The following is a 24841-nucleotide window of genomic DNA, read 5'->3' as shown; positions in this document are numbered from 1 at the left end:
GGCTAAGAGGGCGCGGAGCGCTGACAGTTGGAATTGGGAGCTGTCAGATGCTCGTGTCGGGATAGGAGAGAGCTCGTCAGCTGCGGCAGTCACAGCGGTGGCATTTCCTGCCGGTGCTCGGCGGCGGAGCAGCTGACACCCGCCGCCGCCCCCCACCGTGCCCCGCGGCGCCGCGGCCGCGGTGGGCGAGCGCCGTGCCGGTTGCGGCAGCGGCGGTGACCTCGGCGGGGCTCCCCCGCCGCACCGCCCGGCGAGGGCCGGGGGACCCCGCTCCTTGCGCTGCCCCCGCCGCCGCAGTGCCCCCGCACTCCCGCACGCTCCCGCCGCACGTGAGCGGTGCCGCCGGCGCGGAAAGTGTGTCACTGGGTGAGGGGGGCGGCGGGGGGGGGGGGGGGGCGGCCGCCGGGGCGGGGCGGGGCGGAGGCGGGGCGGGGCGGGCGGCGGTGCCGCACTCGCTCTGCGCGGCTCCCCGAGAGCGCTTTTGTTGTAAAGGGGAGGGCGCCGCGGCGGGGACGCGCACCCGCTGCTCTGACAGGAGACAGCGCGGCCGCCTCCCTCCCTCTCTCCCTGCCTGCCTCCCGCCGGCTGCATGTAGGGCTGCGGCGGTGACACGGAGCTGGGAAGACAACGACCGAGTGGAGCCGCGCCGCGCCGACCGGTGCCGAGCCGGGCCCGGCGGAACTCAGCGCGGCGCCGCCCGTGCCCCTGGGGGAGGAGGAGGAGGCCGCCATGGAAGTCAGCGCGGGTAAGCGGGGTCGGCCGCTGCGGGAGGCGGGGGTCAGCTGTGCGGGATAGTCCCGCGGGGCCGGGAGGGCGCGGGGGTGCGGGCGGGGGTCGGCCGGGGCGCGACGGGGCGGGGGGAGCGGGGCGGGCGGGGGCGCTGCCCGCCCCCGCCCCCGCTGGGGGCCGGCACGGCCCCGCGCCGCCTCACATGGACCCGCCGGGCGAGCCATGTGCGCGCTGTGTTTACGTTCCGCGCGGCGCGCCCGCTCATTGGCCGCGCGGGGCGGTGACGCGCGCATTGCATAATAGCGGCGGGGCGGCGGCGCGGGGCGGCGGGCGGCGCGGACACGTGAGGCGCGCGGGCGGCCGGGCGGCCGCTGTTTTGGTGGCCTACATTCGCGGCGGCGGCGGCGGCGGCGGGGGCGCGCCGGGGACCCGGGGGGCCGCGCCGCAGCTGCGGCGCCGGGCGGCCCCGCCCCCGCGGCTCCCGCGGCTCCGCCCCCGCCGCGGTGGAGCGCGGGGGGGTGAGGTGGGGGGGCCGGCGGCGCGGCGCGGTGCGGGGGAGTGCGCGGGGTCGCGGGGGGACACGCGGTGCGGCCGTGTGCGGCGGCGGCGGCGGCACGCGGCCCGTCCCGATGCGCGGGGGCGATGTTGTGTAACGGGGAGGGGGCGGCCCGGGGGCAGCGCAGGGCGGGCCCGGCTCTTCCAGCCCCGGCGCCGCGTGACCGCGGCAGGGAAAAGCCGCAGCCCCGGTGCGGTGGAATGGGGTGAGGCGGGAGGGCGGCCGCGGGCACGGCGACCGCGCTCCCCGCTGCCTTCCCGCTTTATTAGCCAGGGAGATCGGCGGTGTCGGGGGTGCCGGCCGGGGAGCCCCTGCTGCCGCAGCGTCCCGGGGGCCCCTTTGATCGCCCGGCTAGTTCGCCGCCTGCTTCGCGCCCCTGCGGCGTTACCGCTTCCCAGATCTCTGTGTTAAATGAAACACCAGCACGCTGCGGTGCCCCCCGCCCCTTCCCTAAAGTGAATCCCGCCAGGTAGAGCTCGAAGGGTCCTCAGCCGGCGGTGCCGCCGCAGCAGCAGCAGTAGCGCGGCTCCGCGTAGCCCAGAGGACTCATTTCACCACCCTCCGGCAGGTGGGTTCCCTAAGGAAATCCCCGGCAGTTCACAGAACCGGGGCTGCCTGCTCCACCGAGCAGCCCGGTACCCCCTTTCTGCGGCGTGCCAGCGTCCGTGTGCACGTGTACGTGCTCCGTGTTGCGCTCTTTGTTCTGAGATGTCACCCTGTGCTCTGCGTGAGAGTCAACTTCTGACTGCTGACCAAACAAAAACAGGGTTCACAGGGAAGTGTAACTTCTGAAATAACAAAAAATACGAGGAATCGCGACTGTGACGCTGGCAAGACTGCCAAGCTCTCTAGGGTGCCAGAGCAGCCCAGCTGTCCAGGGCTCCTGCAGCTCCCGGGAGAAGAGGGGTGAAACTCCCCCACAGGCACACGCTTTCTGTGCTCCTCTGTGACATTGGCCTTACCCTTGAGGGAAAAGAGCATCTCTTTTATGAGCAGGGTTTAAAGATAATGGGGCGCGGTGGCAGCGTGGAGAAACGCGGAGTTCCCTGCAGGGGCTGCGCTTGCGTGTCCCGATCTGCCCCTTGCCGATAAGGATGGCGCCTGCAGAGAAGCCTGGTGCCTCCCTTGGACCAGGTGAACTGTGAGCTTTGACCGGCACCTGGCAGAGACGCGTGCGGCGCGGGGGGGTGGCACAGGCCTTTGTCAAACAGGTGCTGTCTTAGCCCAGCGCTGGTGGCTGATGATACCTTGTTTCTCATGCCGTGGCTGAACCTATGACCCCATTGCCAATCTTCCTTTCTCTGAAAACATGATCCGGAATGCGTGCTGTGCTGCGTGGAGGATTTCTTAAAAAAAAAAAACAACCAAACCCAACAAACAGTGTGGGAACAACCCCCGTGGCAGGGTGCAGGGACACTGGTGTCTGGGAACGTGAGCAGCAGCCTGTGTGTCCTGCACGTGTCACATGGCCCCTAAGTCTGACTTCTGCTCCCAGGCAGCTCTGCCAGGAGCTCCTGGGCTGCGTGCTCCTCCTGCAAAAGTTTCCTTGGTAGAAAAAAATGAAATGTTGAAGAGGAAGTGCAGCAGTTTTGTTGCTGCAGGGGTGCTAAGAGGACCGTTATGTCTAATAAAAAGTATTGAAAATTTCTAAGTCAGAATTGTTCCCTGCAAGCAGCGGTGTTTCCAGTGTTGTATAATACCACTGCTCTTATCTGTGTGGAGAGGATGGCTGATTTAAGATGCTACAGCCTCTGCCTACCGTGCCAATTCAGTTGATCAAGGACTCTACAGACACCAGTGTTTTTTCCTCCAAAGAAAGACAGTGCGTGGCCCTTTTAAAGTTTTGAATTCTTACCAGTGTGTGGAGTTCCTTGCTGCAATGTCCTGAGTCATCAGTGAAGAGAGTCTACTGAGCAATAGAGGCATAAAATGTAGAACATACTGAGTGTAATTTATTTAAACAGTTTCATGGCTATGGCTTTTGAAATTCTTGTGTGAAATATCAAATGTTTTTATATTGACTTTTGAAACACTGAGTCTTGGAGACAAACTCATATGAAGTGCAAACAATTTCTCTTGCTTATGAGCAAGAAGAAGGAGCCTGTGAGAAGCCAGAACTGCTCCTGGGTCTGCCTGAGGACAAAAAGCTGTTTCATCTGAGGGATTCTCAAGTGTGTCAGATTGCAAGAGGCGGCAGGACAGAGGCTGTTTGCAAATAGCAGCCTGGCAGTTGGAGTTTAGCTGCTGCTAGAAACGCTGCAAAAGATTTTAGTCGGACAAACGGTGTTCAGTAGGCTAACCAGACTGCAGTGCTATTTCCTTCCTTTGCCCCCATCCTTTCTGCATCATGAGCACCTCCCAGCCCTTCCTTTCTGTGCCTCTGGCACGTAGCCTGCATGAAGTCTTTCTCTCTGCCCTATTTCTGTCCCTAACCTAGCTTGTTTGCATTCTGGCTCCACAGCGCTGTAAGATCCTGTCTTTGCTCTGGCTCCAGAGGAGCTCTGCTCAGAGGGTGGCCAGGGAAATCCTCTCTGGGTCACTCCATGTCATGTCCCTACTGCCCCATCCTTCCAGCACTGTGGCTTGTTGCTCCGTCTTTTGGTTATGCCATTCCATCTCGGCCTGGACCAGAGGAGGCTGATAAGATGGGAGAAGGGGATGGGGCAGACTGGGAGGTCAGCTGTAGAAAATGAATGGAGACAAGCAAGCTTGAGGGAGAGAGGGAGGGAAAGGAGTGCTCCAAGGAGCACGTAATGGCTGATCTGGTGGTGCTGGGTCACGGTGTGGCTCACATGGCAGCGGTGCATGTCTGCTGGTTATGTCACTACGTGCTGCCTTTTTTTTCTTGCCTTAGGGGGTGTGATAGCTTACATCAGCTCTTCGAGCTCGGCATCTAGCCCAGCCTCATGTCACAGCGAGAGCTCAGACAGCGGTTTCCAGTCGTCCTCTTCGCCTGTACCATCTCCTCCAAACAGCTCCTCCTCGGAAAGCGGATGCAATGGCCGGAGCAGTGAAGGCTCTGATGGGGCGCTGAAGAGCGATCGGCTGGAGGAGACTATTAAAACAAACCAGTCGAGTGTTGCTGGTTTGACAAAAGGCCATAATGGAGTCACAAGTATGTTTGGTGCCAGTTCCTGAAAACACCATTTTCCCCTTGCGTGTAACAACCCTGTGTGTTACAACCAGGTTTCCCTTTGGCTTGTGGTGCAGGTGCATAGCAAAGCCTCCATTTTTATCTTTTGGCATGATATGTGTGGTAATACATACAGTATTGCCATACAAATGCTAATATGATGGGGGTCCCATTGCTGCTGACTTCAAACAGTCCATAAATACAATCCAGCTTTACTTCAAGTTTACATTAGTGAAAACTGATCTTAGTAAAATCAAACACTTGGTTAAAAAGAAGTGATGAAGTAAAGGTAATATAATCAGAAATTACCTTCAAGAGTATTTATGGAGATGTCTTGGAAATCTTTTTTCTCTGTTCTTTCATACTTTCCCCTGCCCCCTCTCTTCACCTTCCCTCCCTACACCCTGGTTGTGAGGAACAAAATAAATAAATTACCCGAGCATAATACTTTTATTATTAAAAGTGGTAGTATTATTAAAAGTGGGTAGAACAGTTACCTTTTTGATTCCAAGTCATAATTCTGTGGATGTGAAAAATAAAATACTTTTGTAAACCAGAACTAAAGGATGTCCTTTTAAAATACATGTAACAATCTCTGCCTATTTACTTCACACTTCTTTTGGTAATCAGAAAAGATCAATTACAGAGAATTGTATTTGAACAGTTTTGGAAGGGCAGGATTCAAAATAAGTACTGGATGAATAATTCAGCAAGCAGTTGGAATTTAGTCTTTTAGAGGCTGGATTATTTTATTGGCAGAATTGTTTTATCATTTTGGATTGTTAAGAAGCTGGAGTAAGTGTCTAATAGTTCTACCTCAGATAGGGTTTTGTTGTTGTTTTTTGGGGGCTTTTTTTGTGTGTTTCTACCTTAAGATCTTAGTGAGAGCTTTTACTTAAAAATTCTCTAGTAACTAGGTTTTTGATATCAGGGCAGAGGTTCCTGAAATGAAACCTGTCGCAAACTGTTCAGATAGATAACTTTTTTAGCTCAGTACTGTGTTTAAAAAGAAGAAGAGAACTAAAGCTGTGGTTTGGTTCTTTTTCTTTTTTGAAAACCTTAAAAAAATGTTTTAGTTACTTTTCTGGTGGAATATGTTTCTGTGGGAGTATTTCCAGCTGTCTCTGTTGGATTAAGGTAACTTTGTGGTTACTGAACTCACTGGTAGAATTCCCATTGGCTTCAGTGAAAACAATGTTAGACCAGCACTTAGGACTTGCGAAATTTTATTGACAAGCTGAAATAAAATAGGTGGGGGAAAAACTCAAAAAATCAAAACCATGAGCATTTTTACAGGATAGAAAAGGTATTTTCAAGTTCAAGTGTGCAAACCATTCTGGATGTGCACTCAAATGAGTGGTCTCTACACATGTAGATATGGCTGAGTTACTAGTCCTAAATTGTTATCAGATAGGTACAGTGTATGGCTAGTGTTGAATATATTATAAAGCGTCCTTTAGTATTTCTGGCTTTTAAGAAAAAGTGTTTCTTCTCTGTTGGGGAAACTGTAGCCTTTCATAGGCTTTCTTGTCCTGATGGAAAAAACAGATTGAGCCTGAACTTTGGTGGCCTAGTTAACTGAATGGTCCTTTTAAAAGTGCTTAAATGTAAGCAGACTTTCTTTTTCTGCTGCTGAGTGCAGTGCTACTCTGTTTGAAAGCCCAGTGAATGTGTGCTTTCTCCCTGTTCGTTTTGAGTGCTTCGTGTTTGTCCTCTTTCCTCCCACCCTTGCACTGGTACCTTCTGAACTGTTCAGGGGGTTTGTACATTCATGTTGTCTGTTCTTCTGCTGTATTTTTTCATGTGTTGAACTGACCTGACATACTTCAATTTAAGTCCAGGTTTTAAAAGCTGGAAACATGTTCCTGCAGTTGTCATTGGTTTCTATATCCTTGACTTTTTTGTTTGATTCTAGAATTTAATGGCATGGTTCTTCTTTGCAAAGTCTGTGGAGATGTCGCTTCAGGATTTCATTATGGTGTTCATGCCTGTGAGGGCTGCAAGGTGAGCTATATTTCTGCTCACCTTTCTGCTGGTGAAATGCTCAAGTTCTCCCCATAGGGGAAAAGGGGTGATACAGTCAAAAAATTTTGGTATAGTTCTCTGTTAAACATGAGAAATTTCAGAAACTATAGGGAACAGGCAAACTGCTTAGGAATGTACAGCATTTTCCAAACTCTGCAGTACTTTCTGTTCCCACCCCTTGTTCAATCCTGCCTGACTTGGAGCGCACAGCAGAGAACAAGATCTGGAAGCAGAGGTGGTAAGGACCATGTCACGCAAGACATGTGCATGTTAATTGCATTAAGAGATAGTGGGTGTGAGTTGTCACCTGGGCTCGAACACAGAACAAAACAGCTTTGGAGAAGCAATTCTTTACCACAGGGAAAGCCAGAACTAGATACGTATTTTCTTAATCTGTAACATTGCAAATGTTATGTTCTGTGAAGGAGCTTGTCAGACTAAAGGGTTGTGTGAAAAAAACACCTTTGAAGGTCATGTGGTGCAGCAGGATGGTTTTGTTGCCAGACTGCAGAGATGGAAGTCAAAACTTTGACTTCCAAAATGCATTATTTTGACTCCCATCTTTGCACTTGATGTCATAGGTGTTTGAGAGCATGCCTTAGGAACTGTTAGTGCAGTGATAGAGGTAATATTTGAGATACTTTGCTCTTACATGCTGACTATGCAGGGAACAACTTAACATCTTCTGTAATTAGAAATCACAACTAGTTCACATTACATACAAATCACACACAGAGGGGAAGTAAGTCATGAGGAGTACCAAATTTTTAAAAATCTCTTGGGGCTGATGGCTCTGAAGCAGCTGATGTGATGCAGTGAGGTTTACTGAGCTCGCAGAGATGAAACTTGGTGTAAGGATTTGACATGTGCTGTAATGATAGTTGTGGGGTTTCTTTGCTTGTTTACAGGGTTTTTTCAGAAGAAGCATTCAGCAGAACATCCAGTATAAGAAGTGCTTGAAGAATAACAACTGCTCTATAATGAGAATGAATAGGAACAGATGCCAGCAGTGTCGTTTCAAAAAATGCCTGTCTGTTGGGATGTCAAGAGATGGTACGTTCCTGTACTGAGCAGGGATCCTCTGAGAGGGAGTCTGCTGCCCACCTCAAAAGCAGTTGCTGAGGGTCTTAGTGGCAGATAATGCAGCCAAGCCCTTTTGTCAAGGAGAGGTTCCCTGTCTGAGAGCATTTAGTTCAGCTTGCCCTCTTGCTCCATGAGTGTCCTGGGGTGGTAAGGTGATACTGCAGGCAGCCGCAGAGCCGTCCTCCCGCCTGTGGAGCTGATGCAGCGGGATGTGCTGCAGTGGCCTGCTAGAGGGATGGTTGTAACAAGTGTCTTGATTTTAGTTTAATGTTAAGACTTACAGCTGTATCCTACCTGAATCTTAACAAGACTCATATTTTTCTTTTTTTTTCTTTGTTTTTTCTGTTTTCTTTTGTTGCTATTGCTTTTTCAATGAAAGGGAATTCTGCCCAACATGATAGCTCTAGGGTAGTTACAATAGAACCTAAAGAGTTAGCTTTTGGGTGAGCATGTATCTGCTCCTTTTTTTTCTTCCTTTCTTTTGTTAGAGGGAGAGGAAAGGCAAGGAGGAAATGGCTATGTTGGTCTGTGTCTCTGACCACCTTGCTGTCTGTCCACTCCTCATGACATTTTAATAAATAATGCTGAAAGTGTAGTTCATTTGTCTGCTACAGCTTACTGCCACAACCAGGACTCTTCCTTCTGTTTCACTTTTTAATTTTCTCTGGGTGTTTGTTTCACAAGAACTAGGAATCTCAGGCTGTTAATAATTTAGTGGGTGGAGTGTTAGAACTTATTTTAAATAATTGTTCTGAGTTCTTGTCGTGCATAGGAGTTATTTCATCCCCTAGGCGCTTGTTTGCGCACGAGGTTGCACCTGCTCTAAGGAAAGAGACTTAGTTACATTAATGATGGACTACTGCACGAGCATAATTACATCAGTCGAAACTGGTTATAAGCCCTTGTGTGGCTGCGGTTGGACAGGGTGGTAGAGGCAATTGTAGATTCCCTAGAACAGGGTCAAAAGTGCTGCAGCCACAATGATGCCCATCCCCTTGCCAGCAGAAAATGTCCCTGTCAAGGCAAAGTTATCAAGAAAATTTTCCAAGGTAAGCTTCGCTCAGCATTGATTCTCTTGTTTTGGTAAGTTACATAGTTGGTCTGTGAGGACCTGTCTTGTAGGGCTTTTATGCAAAGACGGTATGAACTGTGTTTACATTCAGCTAATTGTCAGCTCATGAAGCTGTGCTGATTTAATAGATCCAGTCTTAAAGCCTGATGCTTCCTCAGTTAACACAACTGTGTGTATAGTGAATAGCCAGGTTTGAGGCAAAAGGGGAAAAGGCATTACAGATTGAGTGCTTTAAGGGCTGCCTTCTCCCTGTGTGCAGACAATGGCATACATTTGTATTCATGCCAGTCCTATGCCCCAGAAGCTCTCTGACTTCACCAGTAATACCCCTGCTGTAGTATTGGTGAGGGCAGTTAAAATCTTGCCTTAAAAGGTAGGATTTTTTGTTGGGGTGTGTATTTAGTGTGTGCATGCTAACACTTTCAGGACTGACTTTGTTTTTATTTATTTTTTTCCCTCCCCTTTCCATCACTATCCATTTCTCCACCTTGGTAGCTGTTCGATTTGGCCGTATTCCCAAGCGTGAAAAACAGAGGATGTTGATTGAAATGCAGAGTGCCATGAAAACCATGATGAACAGTCAGTTCAGCGGTCACTTGCCCAATGAAGTGTTAACAGAACATCAAGACCAAGCACCTCAAGAAGATCTTTCCTCCAAGCCCAAACAAGAGCGAGAAGCCATCAAAAGCCCTTCTCCCCCTCCTAGTGCTGACATGGCTAAGGAGGAAGTGATCGGTATGGTCACTAGGGCCCACAAAGACACTTTCATGTACAACCAAGAACAGTCCCAAAACCCAGCAGAGATGATGCAGCCCCAGGGTGGGGAGAGAGTGTCAAAGAACAGCGAGCAGTACATCTTGAGCAGTGAGCACTGTGTTGGTGGCCTTGGTGGCCCTCAGTACCCTGAAAGGGAGCAGCACCTTGGTGGACAGTACAAAGGGAGAAGCACAATGCATTATCCAAGTGGGCACGCCGTGTGCTTCACAAACAGCCACTGCATGAACTTCACCACTGGTTACACTCAGCGAATGTGTGAGAGGATCCCAGAAGATGGCTTTTCTCCAAACAAGAATACCACTTACTCTTGCAGCACTGGAGGAAGAATGCATCTGGTATATTGATATCAGTTGTTTGATTTGACTTATTGGTGGGTGTGATCCAGCTGTGCCTCAGTAATCAGTGAAGCTGCATGCAATTGGCACAACTGCTGAAGCTTTAAAGGGTGACACAAATTTGATAGGGCAGATTGTGATGAAGGACAAAAATGGCTCAAGGTGTGAAGGATTTGAAATCGTACAAGTGATGGGGTTTCTTGGCTTGGTTTTTAGCTAACTGAAAGTAAAGTGACATCAAAGAATGTTGGTTGAAAAAACATCATGGGTTTTTTATGTGACTTTACTTCAAAATGAAAATAGGAGTTTATAAATTTCCCTTTTCACTGAGTCCTTTTGAAGACTTCTCTCAAATAATCTATACAGTCAGATGTACTGTATTTTCTTTAAGGGTATTCAGAGCAAATTTCTGGGGTCAAACCTCAGGGCTAGGATTTTAAGCCAGTCTCTACAGGCCTTACTATGGGTTCTAAAATCTCTTTCGCAGGGTAGGCTGCTTTTTTGGTGATGGGGATTTTTTGATTTGTTCTGTTTTAATGAGGCCCACAGGCTACGTGTCCTTTTCACTGTAGAACATCCTCAGATCTGAACAGAGGCAGGAGAAAGATGCACAGCTAAACCATTACAGAGAAGTTTAGGGTCTTTTCTGTAATACTTACACAAGTGAGGCTCTGGACACACTTCTGGGTACCTTAGATGACTTTGTTAGAGCATTTTCTCACTGAATTCCTAACAAGGATGCTTCCTGGTTTTTTGCATATGGTTGTTGGTTTGGTTTGGTTGGGTTTTTTTTGCCTTTGCTTAACAGGTCCCTCTCATTTGCCTTGCACCTGCTGTTTCTCTGCCATTCAGTTACCAGTTCTGTAAGACCCTTAAAATAGATTGTCCTTCTCTTTATCACTGGAGCCGCCTGGGATGAGAGAACATAACATCCTCGTTCTCATCCTGCGCTCCTGGTGTGAAGTGTGAGCCCCTGACCTTTCTGAAGTACTTGAGCTGCTGGTGTTTTTCTTCCTCCTTCTATTTTGTGAAGATCCTTCACAGGTTCTTGAAGACATCCAAAGGTCTCCATAATGAAGGTGCTGCATTTCCATGGGGGCTTTTTTTGTTGGTTTTTTGGGTGTTTTTGTTTTTAACCCTTCTTTGTCTACTGCATATGTAGACAATGCCATCCCTAGCAGGGTCTGACCTTAATTGCAGACTCCAGGCACTGCAACATGGCAAATAATAATTCCCAGCCTTTCTTTCTTGCAGGGAAAGTATGTGGTGTTGCTACAACGTCATTCTTGGCACTCCTGAGAAGCAGAGGTTAAACCTGTCAGTATGGGCGGGCAGGGAGTGGTGCTGCCTTGCAGAACCTCAACCAGTCAGCTTGACCTGTGCATAGCAGCTGCAGGCAGGAGTTAGTCAGTGATGAGGAGACAAAACCAAATCCAGCAGAGCACTGCAGCTCCCTCTCCCCACCCCACCCCCTGATATGGATGAGGGTTTTGCCCAAGAACTCAGTGAGTTCAGGATCTGACCAAATGAGTCAGCAGCAATAAAGGCAAGTAAGTAGGCTCTGAACCAGTAAGGAAACAGATGTTCAGGGGTTTGGTCGTTTTTACTCAATACCCCTGTAACCAGAAAAGCAGAACAGGTCATTCCTGAAGAGGTTCCTCTGAAGAGAGCTGGTGACTGTACAAGCTAACTTCTTCCATAAGAATCCTGATAGAGTTCAGGGAGTGCCTGGATGGCACTCTTAGGCATATGGTTTAGTTTTAGGTGGTTCTTTAAGGAGCATGGAGTTGGACTCAATCCTTATGAGTCTCTTCTGATTTAAGATACTCTGATTCTTGGGCAGAGGTCTATCGAGGGACCACAGACACAGTGCACTGGGTGTAGAAGTGATGGTTTCCCCTTGGGACTGAGTGCCTGTGGGTAAGGGTGTGCTGTCATGGAATGAGAAGTTCAGGCATTTTTTGCATCCATTGCAGAGCAGGGTATTGAACCAGAGATTCATAATTTTCAGAGGGTACTGTATTTATAACCTATGTGAATAATACCTATGTGAACCATTGCAATATCACAGGCAGAGCAGTGGTTGGCATCTGCTGTCCTTCTGGTTGTGTGCCTAGACCTTTCCTTTTGCCAAAATATTATAGTCTTGTAATCTTAGGACCTCCCACGCAAAGAATTGCTAGGCAATTACCATACTCAGGATGCCCTGCAACAACAGCACAGCTCTGAGGAATTGCTAATCTATTTCACTGTTTTCTCTTTGTTTTGCTGACATTATGTAGGATTACATACGCCATTTAGTATACTTGTGAGGAATACTTGAAAGGAATTTTTGTCCTTGATGATGACAGGTGAAATGAATATTAAAAGGTTTAAGCTTCATTAAAAGATGTAAATTTTAGAAGCTAGAACTGAAAATATCGCAGAGCTTCTGGTTGGCCCTTGCAGAGGGAATTTATTGGCAGTCAGCCCTGACTGATACATCTGATCTCAATGTAATGGATTCAGACTTTCCTACAAAAAATTGTGGTATGTTTGTGTAAAAGAAAGAGCATTTTGTCATCTTGTGACTGAGAAATACTGGAATACCAGTTCCTTGGTGTTCCTCCTTCAGTGATAGAAGTAAAAGCATACTTGAAGAAGAGGGTTATCCTTGTAATGAGGGTGTAAACCTGTGACTTAGGAAACCAAGGCCGGCTTTCTTGCTCTGGTGTTGACATCTTTGTAGCCTTGACTGAAGCACTTCAGTTGCCTGCAAAACAAGAAAGATAGGAGAATGAATGCCACAGTGACTGTGAGATTGCAACTGATTGGTTTTGAAATCACAATTGACTGTGAAATGAGAGGGATAATACAGTCAAAGAGAAATTCAGATGTCAGAGCAGAGCAGTTGAGATCAGAGAAGATAGCATGACCTTGGTTCTGTCAGGTCTTTCACAGTACACAGTGTTGTAGGTTCCAAAGTTAACAAATTTATAAACAGATTGCTAACAACCCCATGGATTTTTTTCTTGTTTGTTTTAAAGCAAGGGCAGGAAATCCAGTTTCTTTGGGGATTGACTGAGGAATACTGATCTTTTTTCCTGTGTGTCATTATTGCAAAACTTTGTTGAATAATAAACATGGTACTTTTAGGTATTTGTCAGTGTTTGGAATGATACATTTAAAAGTTGTTTTCTGTCTGTGTTTTGCAAATATCAGGTCTGCCCAATGAGTAAGACTCCCCATGTGGACCCAAACAAGTCTGGCCATGAGATCTGGGAAGAATTTTCCCTGAGTTTTACTCCAGCTGTGAAGGAAGTGGTGGAGTTTGCCAAGCGCATCCCAGGTTTCCGAGATCTCTCCCAGCATGACCAGGTCAATCTTCTGAAGGCTGGGACCTTTGAGGTGAGACCACTGTGTGTATATTGCAAACCTGACAAGCTGGGCATCAGTCTGACCCTGTTAGAACAGAACCAAATAGAACTGGGTTACATCAGGCAAAACCAGCTTGTTCATGGATGCTCTGAGTGTTCTCTGAGGTGATGGTGTCCAAGGGATCTGTTTGGTCAGACTTTGGTGACCTCTTCCCTCTTCCAATGAGCTCAAAACCGCTAAGCCCTTGTACCCTTCCCTCTTCCCTGGGCATTAATAAATGCATAATTAGGGGTTTCTAGCTACCTTTACTTACTCTGGGGAACTGTACTGCATTTGGAAGGGTAGATAGGTTAGAAAGCTGTCTAGTGACTTACAAGTTTTGTTGAAGAATGTGTTTACTGCTCTGCATGTCCTTCCTTGTGCCATTCTGCTTCCTGCAAAAGCCAGAGTATCCAATCCTGACCAGTCACCACTTTGGTGGCAGCTTGGGAGTGTCTGAAGCTTCCATGTCCAGTGCAGTATCAATGGTAATTACCTGTACTGCTGCAGCTCTGTAGATACTGTGTGCCAGCTGCAGCCTGACTTACTCTAGACTAATCCCACTAGGTCCTCGTGGTTAATTGCATCCACTTGTGGTCATGACGTATATGTGAATTAGTGGTATTAATTTGGAAATGATACCACAGAGCTTGGTGCTGTTTTATAATTAGTGACCTTCACTAGATGACCTTTACATCATGTTTTAGTTGCCCTTCCAGACCCTTGTGTCTATTGGACACCATACACGTTTCATAAATATTCAAATGTGAAATTTGAATAGTGAGGACACATTTCATAAATATTCAAATATGAAATTTGAATAGAGAGGGTCAGAGGAGCCAAAGTCCCAAGTATTTTATGTTACTGTGCTTTTCTGGGGAGTGTAGCATTGGTGTGATGCCTTTGCTCTTGTTTACTTGATTTATTCTTTCAAGGAGAGATGTTGGATTTTATATTTACCTGAAATGAGGACATTTCTCATGTGATGTGTTGAGTCTTCTGTCTGCATTTATACAGCCCACTTCTAAAATGGGTAATTGTTGGGTTGGAAGGTACAAGTTACACAGGAAGTCTTGTTGCCTGGAGTCTGTTAGTTTTCTTGTTTCTTCATTTTTCTGTCATGTATTTTTTTCTGTTGTACTTATTCTTGGCCTTTTAATATTCATCTACAACTCCTGTAGTGAAGGGGCTGTATTTTTACTTCACTACTTTCACCTTACACAAAAATGTTGGTTCCTTTCTCTGCAAAGGAGGAAGAGGAGGAGGAGGGTGAAAAATTTGGCTTGAACTGTCCCTGTAGCGTAAAGCCAAAGCTTCATGTTTTTAAGTGGAACGTTTTGTCTTGGCCTTGCTTCACCTGAGGCTTTTCTCAGGCCTCATATGCCTTTTTGCCAGTTACAAGCACTGCTGATAAGGAAGTTTCTATATCCAGGGGAATTAATAATAATGTATGGCTGCATGCCTGTCACTATTCACTTATTTATAAGAAACATTAATGATTCCAGTTAGCGAGCTACAGCTTGTAGTTAAAGGCCTATGTGGCATCTTAGCAACAAGAAAACAAAAGTAGGGCTTCAGAACAGTGGAAAAAAATCCACAAAAGGATTAATGAAACCATTGTAATAGAGGCAAAAGCATCTTGCAAGCCTGGTGCATCCAAGGTCATTTCTGTCTTCTGGGTAACAGAAACAGGATATTCCAATGTCTGCACGTTAGCAGAAGAACCCGAGTGAAAGTGCTGCCTCCAAGTCTGGTGTGGCTGGCTTGGCACTGTGCTTCTTAGCAGTTCATATTTGAGGAGTGCCTGTTCTTTGAGGATAAGAGGACACATGGAGACAGTTTTGGTGCAGAAGCTGCACAGCTATATATATATTCACACACACGTAAGCTAAAAAGGTCTCTTAGAACTGGGAGTGCTGGGGAGCTCAGTGTATCGTGGTGGCATTTGCATGGCTTCTTATGAGAGCCAGCTCAGAAACAGCAGTGAGCCTAAAATAAGGAACTCAACTGGTTTTGAGTGGGCCCTCCTCCACCTCCCCTCCAAATGTAGTTGATGGTAGAGCTAATAAGGCCCTTGGATCCCTTTGAGTAGCGACTCAGATTTGACTACAGCTAGTAGGGAAGTGATCAAGTAACCTCCAAGAGTGGAGGTTAAAAACAAGGTTTTTATGTACCTGTATTGCTATGGTCAGGTGGTAGGACTGGTCAGGTGTATCCTCAGCATGCACAAGTATGAGCCTGGTTTGAAGTGAAGTGGGATGAATCAGTCCTGTGCTATGCCACAGTCCAAACTGTTCTTCCTTGTTTAGAATGGTGGCATTGAAAAAGGTGAGGTCTTTGCCTTAGAATAAGTCAGCACAACTTCATGGGCTTCAGTTTTGAATAGCAGCACTAATCCTGGTTGATCGTTATTTAAAGATGTTTCTAAAGCCCAATTCTATAGGGAGAATACCGTTTTGAGCTGAAAGGTTGCTGGATACCTGGTGGGTCTGTGCTAATGCACAAGTTCAGCTTTATCTGCCTGCCCTTTGCCTGGTTTTGTTGTGTTCTGATGGCTTCTGCATCTTGGTTTCTGCATTCTGTGCTTAATGTCATCAGAGGACAGATAGCTTAGCTGACAAAAGTGAATAGTATATAGTGCTCTTGTGTCCATCAAAGTTGCTGCATGTTGTTTGGCTCGTAAAATTTAGGAGCAGGTAATGTAATGTGCATGAACAGCGTTTGAATTCTCAAACATTTTCATTTGTTTTGAACACTCCTTTCTTTAAGCTTGTCAAAGGCACTCGTCTTTGAAAACCTGGTTCTCCTCTCACCTGTAGTAAACATTTGAATTAATGCAGTTAATGGGGTAAATGAGAAGAGACAACTGTCACGCCAAGAGAATACAGCGAGTCTCAAGTTTTAACCAATGCCAGTTAATTTGTTTTCTTCAAATAAGAAGGCTGTTCTGTGCAACTTAAACCTTGAAAGTGTAAATAAGGTTGTTGAATATGAGTAAATGAAACTTTACAAGCCATTCCAGAGGGAAACATTTCACAGTACAACTGAGAAACCACAAGAGAAATGTCAGCCCAAAGGGGTAAGTTTAGCACACCTCAACGGTTCCAGCCCAGGTGCTTGTACCAAGGGGGTATTCCCAGCTGCTGCAGACCAGGTGCCATCTCAAGCTGTGCTTGGCCAGCCTTTTAAAAGCTCTACATGTGGCTCCTTTCTAGCAAGAGCTCATTAACATTCCTGTGGGTACAGTGATGTGGCACGGTACTTTTCCAAAGAGTGCCTAGGGGGCCCGATCATCAGGTGGTGTAAATCAGCATTGTTTCCACAGAGCTGCTCTACTTTACTCCAAGTGAGAATCTGCTTCAGTACCTTCATTTTGCTCCTCATGAGTGTGGCCAAGAAAATTGCTCTTTTAATGCTCTGTATGCCTTTGGCTGTTGTGTGGCTTAAGCAAGTTGTCCTACTGCCGTATTTGTGAATGACATGGTCTGTGTGGCTCAGGCTGTCTGAGGCTTAAATTTTAATTTTCTTGCCTTTCATATACTGTAGCCCCTCCCCTGCATCCACTCCCTAATTTTGTCACTTGTTTGTTTCTCTCAGATTACAGGGCTAGGGCTTGCCGTGTGTTTCGCAGCTCAATAGCATGCTGACAGTTTCTGTATAAAATGCTTACAGAATGGTTAATGAGACACTTCAAATGATGTTGAAAAGTTAATTTTTCTTTGGTTTTTCTAGAAATGCACCTACGTTTATCTGGTTTTGTTGTTCTTTTTTTCTTCCTTTTTCTCTTACCAGGTTTTAATGGTACGATTTGCATCTTTGTTTGATGCAAAGGAACGTACTGTCACCTTTCTGAGTGGCAAGAAGTACAGTGTGGATGACTTGCATTCAATGGGAGCTGGTGATCTGCTCAACTCAATGTTTGAATTTAGTGAGAAACTAAATGCCCTGCAACTTAGCGATGAGGAAATGAGTTTGTTTACAGCGGTTGTCCTGGTATCTGCTGGTAAGGAAAGAAAGTTAACTTGCACCTTTGCCAAAAATTGAATGTGACTCTCTATTAAAAATTTTCTGTAAAATATATACCCTGTTATTTCATGTCTAAGTGCAGTTGAGTAGGTTTTAAGGTACTAGCAGTCCTGGTCTTTCTAACATTGCCTTTTAAAAAACGGTGATAATAGGCTTATGTTTTCCTACTGCATTCTATTTAATGCAAAAACAAATTGCTGTCCCATGGCCATTTAGATGCTGTATGTCTGATTCTTCTAAGTTTCACAGGACAGCATCACTGAAATGACTCCTTGCTTGCACAGTATAAGTCTTTGGATAAGGTGGTATTTTTGCTTCCAAGTGTTGTCGTTTAAGTCTATTGCGTATTTTACTTAAGTCTAAATCCAACAGTTTGATCTCTGCCTATGTCAGCAAGAAAGCCCTATCATCTGCATCGTGACTTCTTACCACTAAAGGCCTGCCAATCCACTGACATCTTCAGCAGCCTCCTATCTTGTTTCAGTCCCTGGATAGACAGAACACCCTGGCCCAGATTCAAAGAAGGATTAAGCACCTACTTCTGTAGTATTATCTCAAGCCTCAAATTAGGCACATTAGCTCTGCATATAATACCTGGAATGCAAGATGCAGAATCCCTGCTTGCTGGGTAGGAAGCTCTCTAGAGGTAGGTAGCAGGAATGCTCGCAGCACCCACTTAGACAATGAGCCAGCAGCTGGGGAGCGCTGAACTCCTTGAGCAAGTGCACCCCTTTCACATGAGCAATTGACACCCTTTTGTTATCAAGGAGGGGCACCCAGGCATGGTGCTGTAGGCACTGTGAGGCCTCTGTAAGGAGGTAGGACAGTTCAGTCTAATAGCTTTATGCATGGCTGAACTGAAATGTCATGGCACAGGACGGGGCAGCTGTCGCCTCTTCAGTTTGTAAGCTGTGATAATGAGCAGAGGGTGGCACAGAGTTAGCAAGCTTCAAGAGCTAGAACGAATGGCACTGTGAAGGAAGCATGGCACTATAATCTGAAGGAAATACAGAATCTGTTGATGAAAATGTTCAGGTAGCAGGGAGATATCTGAGGTCTTAGTTGCATTTCCAGACTCTGGAAATTCTTGATAAGAACTGGAGACAGCCTTTAAAATAAGGTCTGACAACCAGGTCTCTTCCCTTCTTGTGCACTTCTAACTAGGCTTACAGCCATTCTTCTTGCTTGCTCAGCTCCTGGGTCCTAGAATATCTCATTCTTGTGCCACCTGTTTTCAGACTCAGTGGCTGTGTCTGTTCTGTTAAATGTGCTTCTAGCACCGTGCCATTTCCCCAGCCTTTAAAGCACTGTGCTGATTGCCAGCTCCCAGCAGGGATTAGCTTAGGGATGTCATGTAACATGTACAGCACCTAGTGTCAGCCATGCAACTGGACAAAAAGAGAAGGTATTTGGTATCCAGGCTTCTTGCAGTTGCTGAGGATTTTTCAGATCATATTTTGAGTATTATTGCTGCCTATCTTAGCTACCTCATGGTCTGATCTGCAGTCTGATCACAGCCTTCCTCAACAGCTTCACAGAATTTTATAGGATTTTATAAAGTATGGCTCTATTAGTCAATGTTGGGGCTCTATTTCAGATACAGGGGTAACCCTGATGATCAGTGAGTCCAGAAATTTTCAGTGCAACTTTACTCTGTTATATGAGACTGGATTGAAATGCTACAGTTTTTACTTTGCTCAAGTGAGTAAATGAGCAGGCTTCATGCTCAGGCAGGTACTGAAGAACAAAAGTGGCCTCAGCAGAGTTCCTGGGGAAGATGCTTACAGTGCGAGGGATTGCCAGGAGGAGAAGGTGCCCATAGAGCTGAAGTATTGTGGGCATGTGTTGATTAAACAGACCTTGAAAGACAGATCCTGCATCCCACTCTTTGAGGAGTAGTGTAACCAAAAGAGTCATTTCCTGTAAGGGGAGGTGGCACTTCGTTAGAGATGAAGAGTTAAAGAACGGGATCGGAGAGAATGACATGGAGATGCAGGCAAAGGAAAAAATGCCATAAATGTAAGAAGAACTGAAGGTGGAAGAAAAAGGCCATTATGACTTCTTCATCTCAGAATGAGTTATTCAAGAGAAGACTGAAAGGAAGAGAGTAGTCAAGATTTACATCAGTTCCAAAAGCAGAAAGCAGTGTGATTGTTGAATGCTGATTAAGTGATCCACAATATAAAGTACCATGCTGCACTAATTAAAGATCTTTTTGAAGACTTTTAGTTGATCAAAGTTAAGAAAAACCAAAACCCACCAATGGAGAAGGAAATTAAATCTCTGAATACTGCTAGATGGGAGAAAGCTTGTCAGAAACATCTCCACTTAACACTGGATGAATAGCCATTCTTAGGAGGAGTATTTAGAATGTGCAGAAGAAGCAGGGGTAGTAGCAAGGACTACGTGTAACTCTGTACATCCTCTCCTTCCCCCCCTCCTTCATGTCATATTGCAAAGAAAGAAAAAGCAGGATCACACTTGGGTGGTGCTGAGGAATTGTCTTGGTACCATTTCAGAATTAAAAGAATGCTTCACCTCTGTCTTCAGTTAGCTGGATGTGTTGAAGATGGGGGAGAGGTAGCAAGGTGGGTCATGGCCACTGAAGGAGGAAAAAGCAAGGCGGAAGCAAAGCTGAAAGAATGTGGTTTGTGCAGATCTAGAGACCAGATAATCCCTTAAGTAAGGGTCTTGCTTTGTGGTAGAAGAATATAAAGTGCACACCCTCTATTATTCTCCCTTACTGGCATAATGCTAGCAAAATCTTCTGTTGGCCACTGGGAGCAACTGGAAACAGACTGAGAGGGAGAAAAAAGATTTGGACTAATTGAAGTGAGGAGGCTACAGTAACTCATCCAGCCAGGAGAGGCTGGGCTGCATTCTTCCACCTTCAGAGGCAAGGCAGTACTATTCTCACTGTACAGAGCTCTTGTGAAACTCTTGTTAAGCATGTTCTGTGCAAATGTCATTGTACCTGCTCAGAATAGAGCAAAGCTTTTGCAGAGCAGGGGGTAGGCAGCAGGAGAGATCATTTAATAAATAAAGGCAGAGAGACGTCTACTCACTCATGTTCTCTTGGACAGCAGCTCTCAAACCTAATGGACAGTCTTCACAGAAAAGTGGAATGTGTACTAACAACAATTGTTTAATAGTAATCAGAGCTCCTAATTGTAGAAGATTCTGGAACAATCTTCCTAAAGGAAGAAACTGCATGTAACTGCTTCGAAATGCATCCTTAAGTGGATTATGTAATATTTTTTCCTATAGCAGTGGGGAACTGTGCTGAGTAGTCCAGGAGGACTTCCTAGACTGTTCACCTGGGCAATCTGATTGGATTGACACTGACAGCATAAGGAAGGGATTCCCACTCTGACTGTACAATCTGACTCAGTGTTACTCCAGAAAGCTGTTGTCATTCCATGTCCCAGTTCTGCAAAGTGCTTAAGTACATGTACACATCAAAGCACATTTCTTTTTGTGCCAGTCACTCGGCTGTGTATGTGCCCTGCTGAATTTACATAGTGTTTAAGAAAAGAAGCTACAGCGTGGAAAAAACCAGCTACTGTGCATGGTTATGAGGTGAGATGTTTTACTTAAAAATTCATCCTTTCAAGCCACTTACTTAGGTTCCACCTAATGATACCAGGTGTGTTCTTAAATATAGCTGTCTTGAAAGAAATGCTCCAGGCATGGTGGGAGTGCATTATGAGAGAACATAGTATTTGTCTTGATGTTGACATTCTTCTTTTCCTCAGCTGGGAATTTTTGCGTGCATCATGTTTCATTTTGTAAGTGCTTCAGAACACGCTCAGAAATAATGCCCAGTCTCATGAATGCTTGTCCTCCCTTTGCCCCTGAGAATCCCATTGTGCAGATAACAATTGTGGCTTGTTTTTAATGGGATTTCCCCCTCAAACCTTCAGTTTAAGTTTATGGTTTTATATCTAGCCTTAAGAAATGTTTGAAATTTTTACTTTCATGTGCTCTTTCTCCTTGGGTTGAAAGTTGTGATTCAGCAGCATGTTTAAACATTTGCTTCGATCTGTCCTTCTCTGGAAACACGGGCTAGGCATCATAGAAATAGTGATTGAATGCTGCCAGTGTGGCATGAACTTAGTACTTTGAAAAGTTAATGCTAAATAACCTTTGATTTAAAACTTCTGGCATAAGTATCTGATTTTTCTTGTGCTTGTTAATTTAGTCAGGGATTCTTGCCCTGGTTTTACGTTGCAGGCTACATCTGTTCAGTCAGTTTTTGTAGCCCCCCTACCCTCCTGTTTTTTAATTTCTCTCTCTCCCTCTCTCCCTCTCACCCTGCCCTTTTGTTTAGATCGCTCCGGAATAGAAAATGTCAATTCTGTGGAGGCACTTCAGGAAACACTAATCCGTGCATTAAGGACCTTAATTATGAAAAATCACCCAAATGAAGCCTCTATTTTCACAAAACTTCTTTTGAAATTACCCGACTTGCGTTCCTTAAACAACATGCACTCTGAAGAACTGCTGGCCTTTAAAGTTCACCCATAGGCCTTTAGGTCTCATTTGTACTTGGACTTGCCTCGTGTTAAACTGTTTTGTGCTAAAATATGTATTTATACAGTTGTACCATTTGTTGGAGAGAGTTCACAGACTGTGAACAGTTGATAGCTGTCCCATAACCATGCAATAAAGCTTTGGCAGGTGCATTCAGCTGACGGCGGCGCAGCGTGCGGAATCCTCCAAGGCATCCCAGCCCAGCTGTGCCGCACTCCTGCAGGAGAGGCTGCCATGAGCCCGAGTAAATATGGACTCTTCTTTCATTTAGGAAAAAGAACCACCACTGCCCTCTCATGTAAACAGAATGCAAAGTAGCTGTGTATGTGCTTATGGAGCATGGAATGGGGTGGGAACAATTCTGTGCTAATAGGAAAATGGAAGAGCTGATTTAATTGGTCTTTCACTTATCTAGTAGATGTATGTCTGTGTCTCTTGATAACTCAATCATGGTTTCACTATTGTTATTCCATTAAACTCGATGGAATGGTTTCAGCCTGCACCAACTCTTCACTGAGCGTGTGTTCATGCCATGTGTATATAATATAAATAGTTAAGTAGTGAGTGTTTATGGCTATATAAAGTACAGAGTTGTGTGTATATATGTGTATGTATATAAATAGTTCTATACATAAAGTATACATATAATTTCTTCACAATATTTTAAACTGTGAAGGAATTTAAACTTAAAACAGAAGGTGATCTATGGAAAGAACCAAATAGATGCACTTTGCATACTGCTGAACTAATTATCTGAGCATTTTTTAGAAAACATCAAATTTGCATTAATATGCTGTGTTTGTTAATTTAAAAAAAAAAACAACCAACAACCAAGAGTGGCACTAAAGAGGCAGAGTCAGATTCAACTTCCAAAAAGGTTTCGTAGAGAATCTCAAGCAGAAATGGTTTGAGGTGGCACTAATGAGATGGATTGTCCATTGCCACTGAGGTTCTTGTGTTCTGATAAAGGTTAAAGAAGCACCAGATGCTCTTCAAAAACTTCAGCACAGCCAGAAAGAAACTATCAGATGAATAGCAACATCTGTCAGAAAAAGAAAAAATGGGAAAAATGTATCCATGGTTGCATTTGGGTGTATGTGTGTTCTGTGACTGTTTATTTCTTGCAATACGTCATTTCGCTGCTTCATTGCTAAATGAGAATTGAAAACAGAAATGTGAGATTCCCCAGTCTTTTCACCATTTGGGCTTTGTGGTTCCCATGCCTGTTCTTCTGGAGCTCTCCATTGGTGCGTGTGCATGTGAGCGTGTGTGATGTGCAGAGAAGGTGCATTAGACAGTCTGGATATTTTTATTTTTTTCTTAAAAAAACACCACAAAAACCAACCAAACAAATGGGACTTTTTTTGTTATTTATGCCAGTAGCAAATTACAAAGCAGATCCACGACATTTAAGATTCTGCTGCTTTTCTGTTAAGGAAAGCAGCTCTCTATGGGGTGTTTTCCATTTGTAGCAGGACCTGGCACCAGAAGAGAGATTAAAAGAAGTCAAAGCAGTTGTGTTAATTAGTTATGTTTATGTTTTGCTAATGTGGGAAGAAGATGCTCCATCATCCTTGTTCAGTTAACTTGCCTTAGAGGTAGCCCTCCGGGTCTCTGGTGTTTGGTAAAGCTACTCTTCAGGGGGAATCTGCTCCTGGCAGTCAGGGCCAGGACCCCGGGAGCCTCCAGCCTGCAGAGCTCCTGCCCACACCACGGTGCGCTGAGAGGCATACGGTGGGCTGAGAGGAGCCCTCCTGCCTGTGCTGAGCATTCTCAGCATCAGGATCTGCCATGGGAAGAGGGAGGGCTTGCACCCTGCCGTGCTCCTCACCTTGGGGCTGGGGATTCTGCCTCAGACAGGAGGAAGGGGCTGAGAGTGGGTGAGGCAAGTGCTTGATAAGAGGCGGGGAAAATTCAGCTCTAGCCTTGGCCAAGGAGCAGAAGAGCCCACTCTTTCCCCTCCTCTGCAGCTGCTGCAGGCAGGACTGTCCTGCTTCAAGCTGCTTTAACCACTGGGTAATGGGCCCTCCGTACATAAGATTTTGCTACCCTAATGTGCTATCAGGGCATATTGTCCTAATTTCTGTTAACAGTCTGCATCCTACCAGTATTATTTATTTGAGAGCTTCGCTGAATTATGCATCGAACCATTCAGACAGTAGAGAGGACACAGTCACACGGTTTTGATTATTTAGTTGCTGAAATGACTTCTTTTGTAGACCCCATTTTCAAACATGGAAAGTACAGTTAGCCCTTGGTTGTTTCGGGAGGGAAGAAGGCTTCTTACAGAGATTGCCACCCTACAGCTGTGTTTTGTGTTTTGTTTTATTTTTTTTTTCTTCTTAAAACTGTATTACTAAGCCTTTAGGAATGTATAACCAGGACTGAGTAATTACTGCTTATTAATTTTTTTTAGTTAGATTGACCATGTATGCCTATAGATAGATATTCTAACTTGTGCAATTTCATTTGAAATAATCTTCCTGTACATAATGGAAAAACTCACATAACAGAAAAAAAAGAGCCCCAAACAGATTGACTGAACAAAAAGCTGATTAAAGTATGGTTCAAAAGTGACCCATGTATTACAAACCCTAGCTGGACTCTTAAAAGAAAATCTAAATTCATTGTGTTAGCTGTGTATTGTGAGCTCTTCTTTTACTGTGTCACTGGTTATACACTTGTTAAATGCTGAGATAATAGACTTTCATGCCAGGCATTTGAGTACTGTAGATTGGGTCATTGCTGAAAGATTAATGTACTGTATGACTTAAATGAAATTTTTATTCTTGATTTTATTCTTGATTTTGTTCTTGTTTTAAAAGATTAAATATGGGCATTATGTCAGCAAGCTAAACTTGTGTGTCTGTGTTCTTTGTATTTCTCTGTACAAAATCTGGCAGGGAGGACAGCACGCTGGGATGAACAAAGCAGAAGAGATTCTCTTCTGGATGAGAACATCAGCTGCTGTAAGGTCACGGGGCTGTGCTGGGGCACAGCAGCAGGGAGAGCCAGCATCTCCCTCTGTCAGTGCTGCTGCTCGGTCTTCCCACGTGTTTGGAGGGGGTTTCTGGTGCACTTCATTTGCTACAGTTACAGAGCTTTTTTTGGAATGTCATTAAAATAGTTATTTTAAACATTGCATTAATGTGGAGAATATAACTGTAACTGAGAAA

At 45.5% G+C, this 24841-nt stretch overlaps 1 protein-coding gene across 1 annotated transcript; it reads left to right on the top strand.

Moving 5' to 3' along the window:
• Positions 1-455: 455 nt before the first annotated feature.
• Positions 456-24522, top strand: NR1D2 (nuclear receptor subfamily 1 group D member 2). The gene is made up of 8 exons (XM_005518954.3): positions 456-745; positions 4140-4400; positions 6334-6422; positions 7352-7496; positions 9094-9710; positions 12912-13097; positions 16899-17109; positions 21463-24522. The coding sequence occupies exons 1-8, from the start codon at positions 730-732 to the stop codon at positions 21657-21659; spliced, it is 1722 nt and encodes a 573-aa protein (XP_005519011.1). The 5' UTR covers positions 456-729; the 3' UTR covers positions 21660-24522.
• Positions 24523-24841: the final 319 nt, after the last annotated feature.

The sequence above is a fragment of the Pseudopodoces humilis genome, chromosome 1 (assembly GCF_049639895.1).
Source record: "Pseudopodoces humilis isolate 2021_Gansu_Grassland_sample_001 chromosome 1, ASM4963989v1, whole genome shotgun sequence".
NCBI lineage: Eukaryota > Metazoa > Chordata > Aves > Passeriformes > Paridae > Pseudopodoces > Pseudopodoces humilis.
This window is presented reverse-complemented; position numbering and strand designations above follow the sequence as displayed.

Coding starts and splice junctions, on each gene's coding strand:
- NR1D2 (XM_005518954.3), top strand. Junction 4,401..6,333: donor AGGCCATAATGGAGTCACAA/GTATGTTTGGTG, acceptor GTTTGATTCTAG/AATTTAATGGCATGGTTCTT. Junction 6,423..7,351: donor ATGCCTGTGAGGGCTGCAAG/GTGAGCTATATT, acceptor GCTTGTTTACAG/GGTTTTTTCAGAAGAAGCAT.